The following is a 22,734-nucleotide window of genomic DNA, read 5'->3' on the forward strand; positions in this document are numbered from 1 at the left end:
GCCAGGCGTGCTCAATATTAGCACGACATGAATACCTAAGGAAAGCAAGATCCTTTCTAACCAACTTTTTGTAGCTGATGTGCAGTTCAGGTGGTCTGTCCTTTGCTATGTAAACCATTCTCGCCTATCTTAGAGCTACCAGTTCCATGTAAGGGAATATTTTTGACAACTCTGCATTCCACACCCCTCCCCACCCCAAATCAAAAACATCTTTGATGGTTACTCCTCCTTCCCATGCCTGTATCTGAAAATGACACAAACTGCCAGATGTATTGTTGCAGCTGAGCTCTGCTTGTGCAAGACCCGGCAATGAGGGAGAAAGTGAGTATAAATTACGCTTGTGTTTCTTTGGTCCTAGGATGAGCTGCCAGCAGTGCAGAGGCAGTGCTGGCAGCTACAGATCCCTGAGAGGTTGTGGTGGGCAAGCTACGAGACCCCATATGGTGTGAAAACCTACTTCTAGCTATAGTATCCAGAGGTGTTGCAGGTATTGTGATATAAACAGTTGCACCTGCCTTCTGGCTGCGTTGCATGGCCAGAGGAGTGGATATGAGCTGAACCGACTCCAGGATCTAACACAAAACCCTATTCATTGTTCCCAAACATGTAACAAAATGGGGTAAAATTAATCCTAATTGTCTGAAGTAAGTGGAGTAAAACAAGGAACTAATGCTACTAAGCAAAAATAGAGATTTTAAAAAATATCTGTTATTCCGTGATATGTTCTCTGCTTAGCACCATTCGGAGGTAGTGCACATATGCAGCATTGCTAAGAAAATGTAAACAAGACAATCTGAACATTGCTTTGCAGAGTCAGGTCCATTTCCTGAAAAAACCCAGTGTATAGCTCTGCACTTAGCCGGCACGTCCAGTTACTGAGACTGAACTACGTGCATTTGGATGGAGTTTCTTGATGGTCCTTTTTTTTTTTTAACTGTCTTTTGACATCCAGACCCAATCTCTAATCAGATTTATCTTTGGCCTCAAGATCCAAGATTTCTGCAATCAACAAAATTAAGTGCTTTTACTGACATCCCCAGTTCTGCAGAGAATTAAGGTCTGCAACAGTTTTCCATTCCTCTCTCCATGTGGTATTTCTGAAAATGGTTTTGATTTTGACTTTTGAGTGCAGTGTTCAGTAGCCACTTCAGTACAGAATATTAAAGATGGCAGAACAAATTGAGGTTTAGCCTCTTATTGAAGGTAAACCTAAAGTTAATCCCTAACGTGTAGAAAAATGAGCAGAAATGAGAAACCTTTCACAACTGACAACTAAAAAGACACATCCCAAAATATTAATCTTTAATTGACACATTGTTCATTCTTGCAGGGTTTTCTTTAAAGGAATTATCCTGGGAATGCCACCGATAGCATTAAACAATACTTATTTGTGTTACATCTGGTTTAGCCCTTTATTTATTTATATTTTACCTGAAAACGTATTTTCTTAAAGACCTTATAACAGCATTTCTGCATTATCAGTTCATTTAGTTATCTTCTTTCCTGGATATATTAGCCAGGAAAAGGAATCCCCAGTCTGTAACAGACAGATTAATTCACATATTTTACTTTGTCCACATAGAAAAATGCAATTTCTGGATCATTGAGGCATATGGATTATGAACAAGACACTCCAAAAACTAACTAACTATCTAGACGGGAATATACTTACAAAAATCTTTTATGTCAAAGTCAGGATTTCACAACATAACACGCTAATGCAAAATCCAGTAGCACCTGAAAGATTAAGGTAGCTGCTGCTATCACTTGCACATACTTGAAAAAGATTTAAGAAAAGAATAAAGAGTAAAAGTACATTCTCCAGAGAACAGCACGTGTATTTCAAAATAAAAAACTGTATTTTTTATTTTTCTTTTTTTTCGGGGGAGGGGTATTTCTGTTAGGTTTTTTGGTAATTCTTTTTGCCTTTTTTTTACAAGACTGTAGTTGCCATGTAAGAAGTTATACGCCATGTGACTGATCTCCCCTCCAGTGCAAGTTCATGGCCATGTTTTCAGGCTATAGTACTCAACACTGTTTTCTCCTATACATATTCCCACAGTTTCATCAAAGATAGATACAATGTATAATACCTGTCTCTGGGAAAGTAATGTTTCAAACAGGCAACTTTTATCTTAAAACACAAGTGGGAGAGGCTACAGTAGGATTAGCCACCTAAGTATGAACTTTAGGTCACAATTTCTAAACACTCACCTACTGTACATAAACATTAAAAATAATTTTAGCAATAGGATTTTATTTATATGTGCACGTATGTCCACCTTATCCCATATTTATGTTTGGCAACTATTTGGGAATTCAAAGGTGCAAGCCCTCAGTAATTGTATTATTTAAAAAAAAGAAATGAAATGTATCTACTATATGAGAAACGAAATTCTCAAATATCAATTTCCAATTTTAAATTTAATTTCAATAGGAAAATATTAAAAATGTGCACATCTAAATTTTTCCATGTTCTGTATATACATATGTGTGTGTACGTATACATAGAAATACCATGTACCACACATATTCACAAAATTTAAGTGGAAATATTTCTGTCCACTATTTTCCCACATGTAAATGACATCATATCTTTAAAAATGTCAATAATAATATCAATAAAAATAATATTACATTTATTCCATCATCAGCTTTCTGTGTTTTTATTCTTTCTTCATCCTTATTATGTCCACTGAGCATTAAGAGGCCCGATTCTCCTTGCACTGCCACAGATGCTATGCCAAGTGAATGTTGCTGACATCACATCAAGGACACATCTGGTTTACAGCAGCTCAAGTGACAGGAGAATCAGGCCCAAACATCCCCAGGTAAATTAAAAACTGCTTGTATCTGCTCATCTGGACTTGATGAAGATATACACACCACTGTCTAAAATCCACCAAATGAAAAACATGTAGTTCACCACAAAGTTTTCAGCCAGTAGCACGCTAAACCAAGCTCCCCCCAACCCTTTAATAAATAAAATCAGTGAGAAAATACCCTAAAAATATGGAGAAAGCTTAAACATTGTGTACATTACATACCGTATAATACATGACGGTTTAGCATTTGACGTAAACCATTTCCCTGACTAGTCAGGGGAGACCTGATAAATCACTGGTAAAGAAAAAAAAACGGTATTTTAGAAATAAAGTATGTATTTCTAATATAAATGAGAACCTGTGTGTATTATATGGTACATACACACAGTACACACATGAAAACAAACTTATTTTTTCTGGTTTTGAATAGCAGTCTCTAACTGGAGAAAATAGTGTTGTACAAATTTAATAAGCAGCTAGATTTCATGTTTAACATTCAAATTAATTTGGGGAGCAAACAAAGGTCCGTGCATCTTTCGACTCTGAAGTCTGACATTCATACATATTAAAAAAGCCCTCTTCAACATTACAAGCAATTTATGGCAAGAATGTACTTTGATGCAAGACACATGACACTTGGCTTACCTTTCAAAGAGGTTTTTTTTCTAAATAAATCTATTATATAAAGAAATGTGTGTTTGCCAAAAGTCTGTTAAAATTACATCAAAACAACTTTAAAACCTGCTCACTGAGGATAACTGAATCCAATTTCCTGTTTTTAAACATTTAGTTAACAGTTCAGAATATTGCCTGGTGTAGTTTCAATAAAGATGTGATATGAAGACCCATAAAGGAGTAAACATGTCTCCATTTCAATTTGCTATGACAACAAAACTTCTAGAAACAGCTTTCTTGGCTGGACAAGTTCAGTGTACGAGTAATCCCTTGCAATAGCTCTATGCCCTTAATGCAATCGGTAATAAAACAGTGCTCCCCATAAGCCATTATTCACAAAACCTGAAATTCGTGTGACATTCTGAAAAAGTCTCCTGCAGAACAGGTTAACAGTTAATTGAACATACATATTCGATATATGTATCAAGGCCAGAAAACAAACAACTGGCTATTCCTTGTTATCTGTGCATGTCAAATTTTACATTTAAAATTCTCAGGGTTTTTTTGCCTTTTTTTTTCCTGGGGGACTCACCTTCTATCATTGGTTGGCTTCAAAATATAGTTAAGTGGAAGATAGTATCTCACTGTAATTACATGGAATTCATATGAAAAAGTAAAACTTACATTGGACAATATTGTAGAACACCAGAGTAAGCTCCATAAAGAAATACGGTATCTTCCAGTATATATATATATCTATATATATATAAAAAAACCCAGAAAACAACCAACCAACCAATCAACCAAAAAAAACCCAAAAGGAAGAACTTTATACAAGCAGTTATAGCAACTTTGTTTCAATTAAAGATGCAACTCTCTCTCACTCCTGGCAAGAATAAATTGGTAATGGCACTGCTTCTCCACAGTGCAAAGTATCCTGAGAAATTATTAAGAACAACAAAATACAGGGCTGTCATCACTAAGTTCTTGCACAAAACACAGCAATTAAATATCTTAAATAAATAAAACAGCAGATAACCTATATTGTATCTATCACAAAAAGGGGATGTGACCTGGGACACTGCTAATTCTTCTGTCACTGATAATTAGAAAAGGATTGCATTCAATTACTGTTAATATCTTTCAAGTTATCTATGGCCAATAATGTACAAGGAGGTAATTTGTAATTCAAGTTTTTTTGTTTGTTGTTTTTTTCTTCAACTAGCTACAAGCTGAGTTCTAAATTTTACATTGAAATATGACTCAAATTTAAAACAAGCCCTCTCAGAGGAGCATTTCCTAATTTTGTGCAACTTTGATGCAGAGCCCAACACAGTCCTATGAAGAGAGACAGTGCATCTTTAAGCTGATTGGCACTGAAATCCCATTTTCTTTAGCTGCATTCTATTAGCTTGGCCAAGTTATCTCGTAACTCTGTTAGTTCAAATATTTTTCCATCAAGAATTTCTAAAAGTGTCTTCAAGTTATTGCGAAAAGCTTCTTGCTCATTCTGACTTTTCTCCAGACGTTGCTCTAGATCAGACAGCTGGCCTTCCAGGTCTTTGTTTCGAATTTCTACTTCCTTCAGAGAAAATACATAACATGTTAATGTGTTGTCTGTAAACAGAAAGCAGTCTAACCTCCTGCTGGTATTTGTGTGCTATTTTTGTCAACTCATTTTTAAAATAGTTTGTGACCCTTTACAGTTTCCACTAAGCCAAAACCAGAACCCAAATTGTTACTACAATTGCGTATGTACTACCACTTCCTCCATTTTTAAAATAATTCATCTGAAGGACAGAAACTTTTGGAGAGGGGTAAAACTTGAACAGCGTATATGGTATACTTATCCAGCTAAAAGTTACTGCTGCTATCATTCAGAAATGTGCCATCTACTGAAAACAGCTTCTCAAAGGTTTACTTAAGTTCAAGTATTCCCTGATTTAGACTACATGAATTGCTCCAGGACATAGTCCCCATTAAATGGTCTCATACAGAAACTCATCCAGAATACTGCTTTATGGATGGAGGAGTACTACCTTACTCCTGTCCCACATTATAGGCCTTTTCACCCTGAAAATTAAGACAAAAACATAAACTAGCAAGACTGATGTCAAGATGACATTGATTGCAACAAATTTAAACCAGCAAGTGCAAGCTGAATGTCTTGTATTGCTGCACAGTGCCCTGGAGCACCCACCTGCAAGCCCCACAGCTGTGGGAGCAGGGAAAGCACGCGAGCCACCAGTGCGGTATGGACAAGCTGTTCCCATACAGTGGAAGCGGTGGCATCTTAACACGCAGCTGAGGGTATCTGAGCCTGAGCAAGCTCAGCTCTCATTCACAAGGAAGAGAAGCTCCCCTGGTGCCAGCCCGCTGGGACCCCTCACAGCTCTGGCTTGCACCGGACAGTGGAGGGAGGTCGCGGCTGCTCGGCTCTGTGCAAACCCGGTGCCCTCTCTTCTATCAAATTACTAATGTAGCAGTCACGTGGGTCTGGAATAGCATATTGTGATTTGCCCCATTCATTGCGCGTCTCATAAATTCATGCTAAATTTCCTAATTTCAGTTATGAAAAACACTTTCAAAGGCAGCAGAGGGACAGTGTATTTAGTATACCATACACCCTGTGCAGCCATTCTCTGGAAAAGTGCATAATGAATTCGTATTTACATACATTAACATTTTTTCAACACCGCTTCCCTTTACAGTGGCTTTGTGTCACAAAGCTTTAACGGGCCTGCTCTGAGTTTTTACGACGACTGGTTTCACACAGCCATAGGGAGGGAGATTTGGCTCGCAGCATGAGCAACTCCTCTTTCTGCCCTCCCACCCTCCCACTGTTTTTGTTATGATTGTTCTGTCTCCCTCAAAGCTAACAAATATATTCATGTTTACATTGGAGAGATCGCATAAGAAACAACCTGACCCATACAGAATACATATTTGGGTAGTCAAGAGTAACAGGTATAAAACGGCGGCCTTGTGTCAAAGTCTGTGGCCCAAGACACGTTTCCATCCGTGAGGGGTCTGCTGGCAGCGTCCATCGGCCGCTGCATCCCTGGCCAGAGGAGGGATGGGGTGATGTGGCCAGTGATCAGTTTTGGCTCCCAGCCTCTGCAGCAGGGGAGAGCTCTGGAACCGCCAGCAGTGGTGCAGGTGGAGAAGGCAGAGCCTCAGGAACCTGATCTCCTCATAATTGTGGCTGCTTCTGCAGCCAAGGGTTATGTCCAAGCTGAACTGGAATACCTCCCTTACTTCTTGTTTGTAAATGGGCAAGTTAAAAATTACAGAGTTTTAGGCACTGGTCTTGAACAGCACAGCTGAGGGCAAGAATTACCCCTTGCTGCCAGGACCAAGAGAAGAATTAGTTTAATCTGTTTAACACTGAACAATATAGTTGCCAAAGCACTAAAGGAAGCTAACTGAAAAAAATATTTGTAGAAACAATATAAATTAAAATACATATATGCTTATGTAGTGATTAGCTACCCCACCGCTGCTATAAATGAACAAGCTAACTGATTATAACCTAGCCATACCCTCTGAAGTCTTTCCTTCATTTACCCTACTCCTGCCCTCCAAACCTGGTACTGATAAGTACTACTTGGTATAGTGATGGCATGGGTTCAAGACCCTCTGAGGCCAAGTGACTGCAGTACAGGACAAAAAGGGAAATCCAAGGTCCCCTCAGCTCTGCAGGAATGACACGGTCCTTTCTTTAGCTCACACAAGACCTATTGCTGTTTTTCCATGTTTGCTCACGCATCCTGCTTCTCCTGTCCCTGCTCCTCTTCTACGCACCAAATGTGTGTGCTCTAGGAAGTCTCCTTGCCACTGGTCTTACCCCAGAAATAATTAATTTCTATAAGTAGGCAAGCCAGTGATGAAAGGGACCACTTTGGAACAAATCCACGGATACATATATGGTCTTATTTTGTAGTATCTGGGCCTGAAAAGCATCCCATTGGCCTGTATGGAGATGAAGATCATCTTTCAGGCCCTCCTCAGACACTCTTGAACTGAGGAACTGTTCTGCTGTGAGCTGTTAGGGTGGCAGCACCAAGGTAAAACTGAAAGTTTTATGTTAGACGCTGAAACTTCCATCCATATTCAACAAAAGGCTAACTCTCAGTTGCTAGTCCTTGCCCTGTATCTCTTCAAACCAGAAGAGCTCCCTTCTTCTGTTTAAACTTCCAGTTTGCATATTTTATTTATATTCCATTCTTGAAATCTCTTTCCTCATCTATGCACATTCAGCTTCTCAAACATTTCCTCAGATATACTTTCTCCCACACTTCCTCCTGTTTATTTTCCCTAACTTATGCTCAACATATCTAATGGCATATGGGAAGTAGAACTAACTGAAATATGCAAGGAGCTGTTGCTTTTAATTTCTGGAATATGTTTCTTCCCAAATTTTACATTTGATCCTTACACATAGTTTCTCTAGATTAGCATTAATGATTTTTGCAATAGCATTGCATTACAAGTTCATGTCCAGCTCATGTGCAGTTTCCTATTACAAATCAGTCTACCTCAAACCTGTTGCTTCTTGATTGGAAGAAGTGGAGAGGTGTCCATTAAATGTAATCTATTCCCCCAGTTCTGTCATTTCACTTTATTTGCACTTAATCTCAGCTAACAATAAACTGACTCTTCTGATGCATTCAGGCCCCTTGCAAGGAGTATTTTACACCATTTTTTCAAACTCTTCTTTCAGCAGACATAATCATTTCTCATACATTGTTTTCTTTTAGAAAAGAAATAAATTATTAATACGTTATGTTTGTTGTTTGCACTGTAATAATCTTTCGTGGAATTCAGTGCAAGGATCCGAATAAAATATTCAAACCATACACAACAGCTATATTTAGGAATCAGCCATAGTAATAAAGACACCCTGACTTACTGTGAGAGTCACACTGATCATGACTCATTGATACGTCTTCTCTGCATTTATTAAGATTTCTTCTCTGAAATTAAGTAACAAGGGCCCCAATACTTACCCTTCACAGTGATAACATACTGCTCTTCACTGAATTTGCCAATGATGGATTTCTAATTCATTCCCTGATATGACTGTGTCAGAAATGCAATACACCTTGAAATAGTAATTTCTTTGTATAGCATTTTTCATACAGGCTATATTCTGAAATATTTTAAGAGTTACCTAATCCATTTGCAAGCACAAGAGGGAAAAAATAAAGCAGAAGAAAAAGGAGTGAGACGAACAGATATGGACCCTGGAGACAATCACCCTGAAAACAGATGATGAGTCAACTAAGTGAACAGATGTGAGACGGTTAGTCTGGAGCTACAGAAGAAGACACCACTTCACTGACGTCACAGATGTAGGGTGAAGAGGCTCAAAGAAGGCCAGTACAATCAAAGCAGGATGATTATAGCAAAGTAAAGACTCAAGATCTTTTAGATGGGCTGCATCAGGTCAAGAATAAGCTTTACGCTTAAGAAAAGCAACTTTTAACTCAGATCCTAAGTAAGCTTTATATTTATTTGAATAGAACCACATAGAACTATTTTCAGAAACTGATCGCCTACAATGTGACGTATGGACACACATACATAATTTATCCGTTTGGTTACTAAAGATATAAATATACCAAAAGGGAGGTACTGACTTTATAAAGTACAAATCTTAATAAAAATTTAGCATTTTCTAATCTTTCATCTCTTACTAGCCTCTGATAATTCTGCTTGCTAAGGACAGCCAATTCCTGGCTCACTATTACTTTTCATATGATCTTACACTGAAATTACTGCATATGCTACTGCTAGAACAATTTCCAACTTTCATTATAATCTCCCTTTTGAGTCTCTCAGATAAGCACCTTTTCAGATGAAAACTCCCATTTTTACCCTAAATCCAGCAACAATTTTTGCAATAGTGGAACAGGCAAGCTCAGCTGCACTCAAAACAATCTTTAAAGATTGTTTAACGTAATAACATACTTTTTCCAAATAATTTGACTTAAGAATGGGAAAAAATGAATAAAATAACTTTCTTCTTATGTGGTTTATTCTGTAGGTTAAAACGAGATTCAAGGAAGTTCCAATTCATTAATGCATTTCAAAGAATACCTGCTTAATGATTTGTAAGCCGTGGCTAGTCTGAAGGGCTTGCTTTCAGCATGATTTAGGTCGAGCCACAGAACAGCAAGGGTCACGTTTCAGCACTTTGGATTTGGAGCTATTTAATGCCTGAATTTCCAGTCCTATCAAAACTCTGAAGCCTGAATTCAGAGTTTAACCCACCTAAGCTTTGGGTCAGCCTCATTCTGAAGGCAGGTTTCACAAGGGAGGTGCGTATGTGCTGGCCAGTCAGCCCAGCGACAGATAGACAGCAGCTCAGACATAGCAAGAGAGGGTATACTGAGGGCACACTGATTCCAGTAGGCTGAGGTATCTGGCTTTACACACAGTAAAGAAACAACCCAGAAAAAACAATAAAAACATAATGATTCTGAATAATTCCAAGAACAAGTCTAAGTGTGTTTTTAAAGTCTGTACTACACAAAAATGTTTTAACTGTAACTTTCTCAGGGCATGTTTAAAAGCTGAATACAAACTCATCCCAACCTGATGATACACAGCCTGATACACAGTTTCAGTGGCACACAAGACCTATGGGAAGACATTGCAGTGAAAATGAGACCAGAACTGCCCAGGACATGTATCGATGAGGGACATCTGCTAGCCTGAGAGTACTCTGTGGGCTTGTAAATGAAATTTGGGTCTGTTCCCTTGGGCAAAAATAGCAACTTACAGCAGGTGAAAATTTTGATAGGAATTCCTAAGAATCATCCCAACCCACCACTTTGCAATGCAGTCTAACTTACATATTTATCTGGCACCTTCAGTGAACAGAGCACAAGTTGCTGATGTAAACCACTCACTTGATAATTTTTCCCTTCTCTCTAAATTAAGATGATGCACTATAGCTCACCTGTAACTTCTGGGTCAGAGAATCCCTCTGTGCCTGGAGCTCTCTGGCATTGTCGATTTCTTGTTTCAATCCTTCTATTTCCTAAGGGAGAAGAAACAACCTTGCTAGCAACACATTACCTGGCTTGGCCTCAGTGCAGGTAAGCTGGCTACCACTTCTCCTGAGCAAGCCATTGCAATGATACCAAAACTGGCAGTTGGCTACTGCCCATCACAGCACATGAAGTTTAAGCCCTGCTCTTAATACTCCTGGATCACAGTCCTAAAACAGCAATTCCAGTGTGAATAAACAACAATAGAGATAAGCATTTTCTTTTATAGAAGTCCAAGTTTTCCTCTCCCAGGCAAAAGATCTGAAATCAAGGGTTCTTGTAATTAGAGAAACTATTTTATACTTGAAATTCTATTTGAATCTATCCTTCTCCATTTTTTCAAGAGAAAAATCCAATTTTCATCTGTGAGCTGCTTATTATGTTACTAGCAGCAGGACTGAGCATAAAAAAATTCCCTGCTTTGACCATTGATTTCTGTAAAAAGAGAGTCTAAAAGAAATAGTATCTTTAATTTAGCAAGAAGAAAGTAATAAGGTATAAAAACAACAAATATAGATAAAATAATGAATGGAAGAGAAACATTTTCTTAGCTTACTTTCAGGAGACAAGAACAGAAACAGTTAATGAAACTCAAAGGTATTGAACTTAGAACTATTAAGTACTTTTCCCCAGAAGGGCATATTCACCTCCCAGAACTCCTTTTGGAAAGATCTCTTGGCAGCCAATAGCTCAGCATAATTCAAAAGTGAATGGGCACCAAAATGGGAAACATTACCAACCTGAGGCTAACCTCTTAAGTATGAGGGAGTTTGGAAAAGGCTTTGTTGCATTTTGGGAGGATATTCTGTAACTGTTGTGCCTCTCCTGCATCCTCCTTGGAAACACCTAACAACTGCCCTGCTGGAGGCAAGACCCTGCAAGACACACGTGCCCTACGAACACGTGCACCCATGCCCGCTGCGTCTGTCGTGGAGGGCTCAGGATCTGGTCTTACACAGGGCAAATAATCCTTCATATACGGCTCCTTCCACCTCCTTTTTCCCATCCATAACGGGGCGATTCTCGATCATCCTGTGACACAAATCTGCTTTCTTCTAGGACCTGTGCCAGTGCAGGTGTTACTCCAATTCCTTTTATTTTCTTGCTGCTCGTCCAGCCCAAGGCAGATGGCACAATAAATAATATCATCAAGTTTCAGGCCGGGGGTTTGGCAAGTGTTTAAGGAAAATGCTGATCTTAGGGATCATAAATGTCAGCTATATTAACATAGCCTGATAAACAGATTGGCCCAAAAAAGGCATTGATCTATTACTTGTCCCAAACCCTACTCTCCAGAAAAAGGAAATAATGCGTACGACAGCTTCCCTTCTTAGTGAATTTGGACTGCATCAGTGTGATGACTGCTCTGTGGAAACCACTTATGACTTACTTCTGCAAACAGAGAGGCTTGGTAAAAGCAAACAGGATAAAAGCAACATGATACTTTTTTTGGTTGTTCAGATACCCAGCTCTATATTGGACTGATGTAATTGTATACAAGGAAAAATATTAACCATTTCAAAGAAACCGAAAAAAAATTTACTTCGTAATATCTATAGGAAATAATACAGAATTTACCAGCCATCACAAACTTAATATTGAAAGCCTTTAGAAATGACATAACAGAAAAGTCAAGAATAAATGTTAGCAAATACCTCTTCTTTTTTCTTCAGCGTAGACTCCAACTCCTGTATTGTCTGGTTTAATTCTGTTTTATGTGTGTGGACTGCATTGGCTTGACTGCTCACACACTCTAGCTCAGTCACCTGTTGAAATAAGTAGAAACAACACATGCAGAATTAATTTCAACAAATTCAAGGTACTATTACTTCTTCGCATAGATAGGTGCATTTGAAATACACCTTTAGTACAGGGTGACTTCTGTTGATTAAAATGGTGAAGGTGTTCTTATGAAGTTAGCATAAAATTCCTTAACAAATTGCTTAGCATAAAATGGTTGCTATGACTTCCTGGAAACAATAAATTTAATAAGTTGCAGGCTGAAAAGAACATTAATTAAAACTTACACTTACTAATTATTGAAAATTTTATGAAAGAAGCTGAATTATCATTTCAGAAACAGTAATGGTTAGACAATTAAACACAGAGCTGTCTGTCTAACTAACCTCTCCATCTGACAATTTTTAATGTTGTATCATCTTAATCAACTAAGCCACAATGCTCACCCACTTCCTAGCAAGCCAATTAACATTTTGCAGCCTCAATTTCTGACTCGGCATCAACAGTGTAATAGCAGACACTCAGCCACCAAGGTACAGCTGCCAACTTCTTACTTCCTCTAGTTTCAGATCTCATCTCTCAGTCACAAAGCCAACAGCTAATGGCACAATTTGGATTTGCACAGTTCCTCTTTATTAGCAGACAGCGAACGCTCTCCATCTGCCCTCGGATAAGTTAAGATACCTGGCAGTGGTACGTCCTTTTTATTTTATTTTTTAATCGAAGAGATGTTAATGTCCTGCCATTCACAGATAAACAGTTGTCAAAAAACAGCTTCTGCACGGAAAAGTCTTTGTTGATGTACCTCTCAAATTACAGATCAAAATATTAAGAGAACTCGCACACTGCGAGTCCGTGTGGATGTGTGCTCTAAAACCTTTTTGTTTAATAACAAACTTAAAATATTTAAAATTCTATTTAAAACCTAATAACTCATTTTTTTCCAGAAGATATAAGCCTGTCAATCTTCATATACAGTCTTCAACAGAGCTGCATCATCTACCTACAGTAACTAGCAAATCTGGCCCAAAAACTCCTTTGAACAAAGTGCTACCCAATTCTGCAATGAAAACCTTTCGGTCTCCATTTAACTTTCTTGGAGAAGTAGCCCTGAGACAGCGGGCATGCATTCTCCAGGGCAATTTTATTTCTTAGGTGAAAGAACATCTCGAGGAATCCAGGTTGGTGCCCTTCCGCACCAATGTAGTCTCACTAGTGAAGTCACTGTGATGCCAGTAATTTCAGACTCTCAGATATTTGTAGGCTCACAAGGTAGATTACTTAGTGCAGAGAAAAGTCAAAGGAAAGCCAAGATGAAATACAAGAAAATTAAAACAAAATCCTTATCAGCTTCTCCTTTCTGAGTCACAGGGCATGAACTTCCCCTTTGTAACAGCCATGACGAGTCTAGTTCCTTCTACTGGAAAACTGTGATTAGACATTTTTGAACATAAGGTTTATAAATGGAGAGAACTGAGATTACAGCAAATTCCTGGAAGGGTAAGGGGAATGAGGGTTGAGGATATGGCTTGGTAACACAACACCCCACCCCCCACCCCAAAGAACTATCTTATTTGCTGGAATTGGCCCAAAAGAAATATCAGTGCTCATGGTAAAAAGTAATAGCAGTTTGCTCAGTTTTATATGCCACTGAGCATTACAACTGAAGTCTTAGATAATTTTCTGAATTTGCTTCAATTACACAGTAACATATTTATTTAGACTCCTTATGACTGCTACCAATTGTGACTGTTACAGTATTCACCTCTACAATTACACAAACACAAACAAGTGGAATTGGAACACACCGACTGGGATACACCTATGTCTACACAGTGTCTGAACTAACATCTAGATACAGCAAGAATCACAGAATAATTTAAACTGGAAGGGGACCCTGGTGGTCATCTGGCCAAGGCCTCCTGCTCAAAATAGGGCCAATTTTGAGGTCACATTTGGTTGCTCAGGGTCTTTCCCAGTCAAGAACCCTTCACTATCTAGTAGAGCTGCCACAGTTTTACACGGGTTCCTATATTTCTGATACTGCAGGTTTATGCAGAGCTCTAGTTCATTCCTAAGTTTTGCTGGAACTGTCAGACTCACCCACCTCACCCACCTTCACCCCTTCTGATGTTTAACTTCTTAAACATTTCCAAGCTTTTCTGCTGAACTGAGTCTTGAATTGGAGGTGGAAGCCTCTGTGAACCCAGGGCTAGGGTTGTTAGGGGAACCCAGGGACAGGCCCTCTCCCACCCACTGTGAAACACTGGAACATTGTATGGTAACCTCCAAGGTGGTCAATCTCTCTTTTAAAGCTGTTGCACTCAGCAATACCCACTGGCTCTTACCAAGCACTGGCACAGTGAATACTCATTTATACAAAGTGTAAGAGCCTCAACTGAAGAGACAGAAGAAAATCCAGTCCCCAGACCGCCTCTGTCCTATTGCCTTGGAAGCAAGTATGCAGAGGTGTCTCAGCCTGTGACTACGGAAGCACTTGGACCCCCACTGTTCTCCCCATGGTTTCCTCTGGACTGGTACACACAGAGAGGATGCATGTGTTGGTGCAAGCTTGGAATCCAAGGGGGCCAATGGGTTGAACTGCAGTGGATGAAATGTTACTGCCTTCGGCTGCGTGTATTGTGGCTGGCTGAAAATACCTTCTTCAACAGCCCTACCAGCTGCATGGCTCATGTGAGCACTCCTCAGTACACTCTGGTCCATACTAACTCCAGACACCTATTGAAATTGCTTAAGCAAACACAGCTAATTTTGCTTGAGCAGAGCAGGGAGTCCTCTCACAAACCTTCTTGCCAAGAGAGGCAACTGCTGTTAGAAGGGCAATTAATTACCAGCACTAAAAGGGCTGTGATGTCTTACTCTGGTCCAGGTTTTCTCTGGGCAAATGTCCACCTCTTACTGCTTATGCAAGAAAATAATGCGTTGTTCAACTGTTTTGTTTACTGTTCGTTGAAAATTCAGTAAGTTGGAAAAAAAGAACAAATTCAATTAAAAAACAGGGATACTTTAATTGCAGTCTTATTTAAACGCCCATCCCTACAAAGATCTGAAAAGATGTCAAATATCTTCATGATGTTATCTTCTTGAATGTACCTATAAAAAAGAAAATCATATTGTGACCCTTTCAAAAAAATCTGTACAGTAAGATGGGCTGGAAAATGATGTGATATAAAGAATATGCAATTGAAAACAGAAGTAACAAAAGATAAAGCTCTAGGCAAAAATCTGGATAGCATTTACTTGCTCTATTTCCTTGTTTCAAATTGAATTTATTTTTCTCATGACCAGTGGTCCAAAAATCATTAAAAATAACTGTTTATGCATTATTCACAGAATGGGGCATAAAAGGAAGCTTTAGTCTGACACTCCCACATGCTATTTTCAGGGACATCTCCTCAGTCAGTGTTTCATGTTTAAGAGTAAGGCTCAATCAATCATTCAAGCCTTTGCACAGCAACATTGAGCAATGTACCTGTGATTAAGTGTTTTTTCCAGTACAGAATTCGGACTGAAAGAACAGTCTTTGAACAATAACTGATTAAACAAAGTTCTTCTATTGTGCAATCATAAGACTGCACTGACTTGCATATCTGAAAAAAGTCAAGATTGTGGCTTCATATTTGAGACTGAAAAAGTATTGTTCTTAGCCTCTGCTTCTTTATTTTGCATTTATCATCCAGGTAAGGATTGCACGTTGGGAAAAAAATTCTGAATGGGCTTTTTAGTGACTATTTAACGAGTTAACTCTTCTAGTATATGGCTGGCATTATACTTAACTGTGTACTTCAGTGAGAAATACATCAGCTGAAATAAGACAGCAAGGCAACTTGTTCTGGCAGAACCTAGACCTTCTCAGCCGAGGCCATTCTAGAGTTTTCTGGAAATTTTAATCTAGGGTCAACAGTCTACAAATAGAGGAGGATGTCAGGCAGAAGTTTTCATTGCAGCAGACAGCTAGCACACACTGGGCTGTTGGGAAGACTGGAGGAGTGAGGCTTTTGGCCACGTAACACAACAAAGAGTAACAGCCTTGATGTGAGCTTAAGGCAGTGACTGCCCAAAGCTTCAGAAGACTGAAGAATCTCTCAAAGAAAACAAACCAAATCAAATCACAAAGAAACCAAGAGAGGAGATTGTATCAAATTCCAACACAGACAACAACTTTACAAGTAAAGACGTCAGTTAGACAGAGGCAAAGAAATGACAGAAATATTTCGAGTGGTCACCTTCCACAAGCAATTCTTGACTGAATGGATCTGCTCTACGTTTGCTGCAGGTTGATTCATTTTTTCAAACCACTTTCTTGAGATAAATTGGTACACTGTTGATGTCAAACAACAATAGCTTTTATTCAGCATCTTAAATTCAGTACCAACAGATCATGAAATTCCTTCTAAACTTCATAGAGAAATTACTTCAACTGCTACAGAAATGCAAAGAAAGACAGTTCAGAACAAATTTTCAGTGTAGCTGTAGCCTATTTTATATACCTGACACTATTAACCTGTTGTTTCCTAAAGGTATTTTTATCCCTTCTATTTACTGTGGAATGCAACATCCAAGGTCTACTAGCCCAGGCTACAGTGTGGAACAGGCACAGTGCTCCCATGCAACACTGAATTTAAGTATTAATTATGTATTTTTAGCTGGTTGAGTTACACCCCTAAATGGATCATAACTGTGACTGTGACAATATTATTCCATCAATAATTCAAGATGAACGTCCTACAAAGAGAAAAGAGTCCTTTGCTTTCCACAGGGAGAAGAGAAATGATGTTGTGTGGCTCAGCAAAGCTAGGAAGAACTGCACAGAGTTTCACATATTTTATGCAGAAGAAGCTTCTAAGTTCTTCATGGGGGACAGTAAGATGCAAGACAGCATGCAACAAGCCCATCATAAAAATAATTCTAGTATAGCTTTCAAGAATAAAAAACTCTGGAAAGATTTTTGGTGCTAAGAAATGTGAAAATGCAGAAAACAAGGAAAATTGCTTTTCAAGGTTGCTGCTGAAAGAACAAAAAGCACACCATAGTACTATTCATATACATCACTTCTGACAGCAAATTAATTATTGTTGTTTTCCAAGACTTACTCATAGAAAAAATTATAACCTGGGGCAGGGGGAAGTTTTACCCATTACCAACAATATATTAGTTTTTTCAACAGAGAAAACAATTAAAGATTTTGCTGAAAGGGACACATTTTTCTCTGTGGGCACTGATGCCTCAAGCCATGGAAATATCAAAATGTTTTCCACAGTCATTTACTTCTACAGAGATAAAAGAGGAATAATCCATCATCTGCTTATTTTTGTGAAGGAAGTAATGACACTGCAGTAGAAATATTTGAAAATATAAGAAGTTTACTAAAATTGATGCTTTGAGCTTCAGCCATGCATTATTGTTTGCAACTGATAATGCTAATACTAACTTCAGGGGACATCCCTTTCTATGCAACCTAATTAGCAAATACTTTTTCCAGCTATCTGGCCAGCTCGTGAAATACATGTAATTGCAAACACAGTACAGATATGTCATCCTTTAATCCTGAGGATTTAAATCCCATAATTTCCTCATTCTCCAGTGGAGTTTTGGAATTACAGGATATGTTTCATTCTACAAAGCATTGACTACATAAAATTTTTGTGGCATGCCTCCACAAAGTATGCTTTTTATAACTTGCAGATAAATGGATCTTAACGCTTTTCTTAGGTTTTTTAGAAAGATTAAGATGGCGATGAGAGACCCTTCTGTGAAAACTTTTTTTTTTCCTTTCCCAGAATGACAGTAGTTTGGTCGGTGGTTTGTTTTTTTTTTCAAATTATAATCTCATATATGACACATTCAGTGAAAGTGAATTTGCAGAAAAAAACCTAATGAAATAGTCTTGGCTCCTAAATGCCAATCTGCTTTAAAAACAAATCAAGGCAAATGGAAAACGACAGAAAAGACTCGCCTTCAGTTCACTGCTCATTAAAAAAAGCCAAATTCACATTTTGATTTCAGGAACATAACCTGATTCACCTTCTCTGTCTGAAAAGAGACTGTCTTTAGTAAACTGTAATTATTAACCAAGGGTTGAATCTTGATAAAGGCTAGATGTGGATTATTTGTATTAGGAATCACACACAGAAAGGGAGCTGAGAGTATATGCTGGTTTCAGAAATCCTGTCCTAGGAAATGCTCTGATAGTCCAACGTCAAGACTGACAACACTTACCATTTCAAAAATCATATGGAACTTATGATAGCTGAAATGGATATTGGAGGAACAAAAATGTACATCTGATAAAAAAAATATATATCCCCTGAAATAAAATGCTTGTATTTTTCCTTTGGTATCCCCTAATGCCATGCAAAGAATGTGACTAGCCTCTGCAATGGTTTCTCAAGGATTTTTAAAATATTACTCTGGATTTCTTTTTACTAGAAACTAGTTCCACTGTGAGAAGGATAACTGACCTTACACAGATAATTACAGCCTGCTCTGAAACATAAACTCCTTTTTAAGGCAAGATTGTAATTTCAAAAATAAAAAACAGTCACTATATTCCCATATGTCTTCTAAAAAACTGACTATCACAGAACAATTAGCCTTTCCAGATCTTACTGTGTCCCTCAAAACTGTAATATTCCCCAGAACATCTCTCTTGAACATTTGGTCAATATTTAACACTATGACCTCACTTGGGCATGAGCTGCCCTGTTTTTTTCCTTTCCAGGAGTTTTGAGTGCAACAAGAGTTTGCTTGTAATTCCAGATGAAAGGACTGCATACGTAAATATATGCACTTAGTTGTCCATTTTTGTGCACTCAGAATTGGTCCATCTGCACACATATTCAAATAAATGCTTAGACAAATACTAACAAAATTATAATCCCACTGTTCTGATTAAATTGCCAAGCTACCCATATCTACCCTGCAAAATGCTCATCTATTTTCATTATAAACAAATGGTACCAAGCTGCTATCTAGCCACATGCTAATTACAATATCTTAAGAAGGAAATTATACTTGGATAACTTCTTTCTTTAACCAATCAAACCAAATTTAAAGATAATGTAAGTTTGGATTGTTCAGTGGGAGTAGAAGGGACACAGTCTTAAAGGGAGGACGACAAGAGATAGGCATCACATAGAAAAGGTGCATTGTCAATAAATTTTTGGATCAAAACGCCATTCATAAATTTCTTGTTACCACACTTTCTGTGACCTTCTTTCATATTTCCGCTTTTAGATCATGTCCTTCCTTGGCCACATAACATGAAACAGTAGGTAGTCCTACAGTGGTGCTAGTAAGACTTCTCAGCAAGTATGAAGTCCACAATATGGGCTCTGATTCAGTAAGCAACTTCATCACATCTGCATGTTCAAAATTTAGTTTTGGTTATTCAGTTATTAATGCAGCTGGTGGAAACGTGGAGGTGACTGCTAAAGGGTCTGGAAAGATTTTCTATAGATAATCTGAGCAGATGGCTTATACAGTATCCCATATTTCTTGCAGACTTTAATAACTGCTTTTATAGATTGTTGTTTTCTTTAAGTAGCACAGAAATAGCCCAATAAAATGACCATGGTTTTGTTTCTGTATGCTTATGCATTTTTTCAATATCCGTTTTAAAATTCCTTTTAACAGTAGTGAAATCAGGGTCCATTATTCATTAGGTGGTTTTGATGACTACAGAAGATGTCCTCGTACTTATTTCATTCATTGAATAAAAGAACCAGAACATAATAGGCTAATTTTATCTTATTTCCTAGGAAATCCTGGTAAAATAACAAGCTAGAATTCAAGAGTTTACCCCTCTGTTCTTTCAGGAATACCCAAGAGCTTTATCACTTCCCTTCATCTCTTTTTATCTTAGGTTTCTTTTCCTGCAGATGAATGATCTTCAAGGACTGCAGCTCTTACTATTATGCACTGGTGTTATTACTCTGTGCTATGGCCCAGTGTCATAGGATGATCTACTTTCACAGTTAGCATGCAAGAAAAAAAATCATCATCTTAATTTTTAACATGACAAAGACAGAACTTTGGGTTACTTTCCATAATTCATATCACCATTCAATCCTTTCCTTCTTGTGGTATCAGGATTAATGTTAGTACCAATGGTATTCTATTTGTCTGAAGTAGCTCACCTCAGGGTTTTTTCTTTCTGTTACTGAGCTGTTCTAAACTCATGAATCCCTTTTGACTTCAAAAAGCTATGCAACATACGTAGGAGTGCTCCCCAACCCTGTTTAAGGGAAAACCTTGTTGTTAAGCTGCTTCTGAGCAGATCAGAGGAGAGAAGGCTGAGAGCTCTAAGCTAAGCTCTTGACTGGGCATCACATCTTCCCAGAGTTATTATCTCTTTGTATTTGAGACGGAAAAATCCATAGGCTCATTTAGCAAACTTCTGAAAAATACAATGTCTGACAAAATATCAAAGTACAGTATTTCTGGCTTAAGCTCACAATGTATCAGAAGAGAGTACAAAACTTTAATTTATTGAGAACTTTGCACTCAGCCACACTGAATCTGTATTCTGTTTTGTCTCAGCTCTAGGCATTATTAATGCAGAGAAGAAATGGAAGAAAGAAGATAAAGGCCTCAGAGAAAGCAAATAAATGTAGGTTAATAGGAAAAACTGAACTGATAGATGACTAAATCTTATACTTAATCAGAAATGGCAAAAAATAAATGAAATTAATTTTACAAAATGCATTCAAAATCAAAGAAAGGGGCATTTTAGTTTTGTTTCTGTATTTTAAATGTGTAAACAATGTGATACACAGAAAAACTATTTCAGTCAGCTTTGAAAACAATTAAAGAACAAAAAATGTTGGGCTTAAAATAATTGAAAACAACTTAAAAAGCAAAGTTTAGAACAAATACTGCATGAGACGAAAGACTCAGTTTACCACAGTGAATGAAAAAAATAGAAGATAAAAGAATGAAATATAATGTAAAATCAAAGAATGTTTATAAATAAAACATGACTAAGTTCAGACTGCGGAAAAAGGTACCATAAGAAGTCAATTAATAAGACAGTATTAGCAATATTTTTTTTTAATATAAAGAGGAAACTATTTATATAAATAAGGCTATTTATAAGGCTATTTATATAAAGAAGAAACTAAAGATGGAAATAATAATGCAAAGTTTGCTAATCAATATGCATTACTTCCCCCCCAGCCCCAGTTGACAGAGGATATGAGTCTGCTGTAGCTTGTAGACAGATGACTCGGGCACCAAAACTTATATATAAACATAAAGCATGTAGGGAGAGAATACCACAATTATATTATATATAAACCACATAATATACTATTAAACTGAACTAAATATAGCAGCTAATGTCAGCAGTGACATTCTTCATTTTGGAGGATGGTCTATTTTACAAGACTATGATCTTGTGAGTGAGCATATCCCTCCAATGCATACATATCTACACATATTCTTCTTCTCCAGTGGGCAAGATGCTGTGACAGCCAACTTTTCTGTATAAAAAACCAATTACATTACAACTGAACATGCAAACTAATTTCCGAATTTTGCTTTCTCCTTTAAATCAATTTTCCTATGAGTATTTCTAAAAGTCTGGTCTATTCAACTTTTCTCACCAAAGTTTGTTTTGGATCAAACCCTATTTTTCTTCTGAACTGGCAACAGATGTAGGTTGCAGCACGACAAATTTCAATTAGATAAAATATTAGGAAAAATAATTTGACAAGGGTGGTCAAATATTGGAACAGGCTGCCCAGAGAGGCTGTGGGATCTCAGCTTTTTGAGACTTGATTCACAGCCCTGAGTAACCTGATCCAGCCCTGGAACTGGATCTAACTTCAAAGCTGGCCCTGCTTTCAGTGGAGAATTGGACCAGATACCCTCCAAAGTTCCCCTGCAAGATAAATTATTCTGTGATTCTATGAACTAAGGATGGAGTTAATTTCATCTTACTAAAAGTATATCCAGATGATTATCCTATGGAGAAAGACAAGCACTTACAGAAGCAAATTTAACTCAACACCTTAGTTTTCTTAAGACTGGGACACTTACCCTTCATGCTTTTGTCTCTCCAAGAATTACAAGAAAAAAAGATGACCATCTTAGACATGATATATAACTTCTACATAATCTCAGGTGAGATGGATTCCAGTTTGAGGAACATTTTTTGGATCAGCTGCAGCTATGTGTTTATACTGAGCTTAACAGATGAACCAAACAGGAAGATAACACAATACAGTGACTTAACACTGCTAGCACGTGTACCACAACCAACAGTCTCCAGATCTGCCATTTCAACAGCGCATTTTTGATCTGTCTAAGAGAGAAGTATCTGACTTGCAATTTCTTTCTGAAATGGGGCACTATTTCAGTTTGAAAGATCAGTCTCCAGCATGCAGGTTAGAAGAGCTCTTGTATTGCACCGTATGGGTAACAGATTGAGATTGCTTTTTTTTCACGTTCCGCATACTTTTGCCTAGAGAGTT

At 37.8% G+C, this 22,734-nt stretch overlaps 1 protein-coding gene across 1 annotated transcript in view; it reads right to left on the reverse strand.

The window, feature by feature from the left end:
- Positions 1–1,287: 1,287 nt before the first annotated feature.
- The window catches only part of HOMER1 (homer scaffold protein 1), a 94,062-nt gene continuing 72,615 nt past the window's right edge, over positions 1,288–22,734 (reverse strand). The window contains exons 7-9 of the mRNA XM_087742181.1: positions 12,154–12,264; positions 10,408–10,488; positions 1,288–5,022 (exon numbers count right to left, since the gene is read on the reverse strand). Coding sequence (XP_087598307.1) covers positions 4,834–5,022; positions 10,408–10,488; positions 12,154–12,264 — 381 coding nt within the window. The 3' untranslated portion in view covers positions 1,288–4,833. The remainder of the gene's footprint in view (positions 5,023–10,407; positions 10,489–12,153; positions 12,265–22,734) is intronic.

Source organism: Nipponia nippon, unplaced genomic scaffold (assembly GCF_047370975.1).
Source record: "Nipponia nippon isolate SJK-2023a ecotype South Korea unplaced genomic scaffold, ASM4737097v1 scaffold_8, whole genome shotgun sequence".
In the NCBI taxonomy this organism is placed as follows: Eukaryota; Metazoa; Chordata; class Aves; order Pelecaniformes; family Threskiornithidae; genus Nipponia; species Nipponia nippon.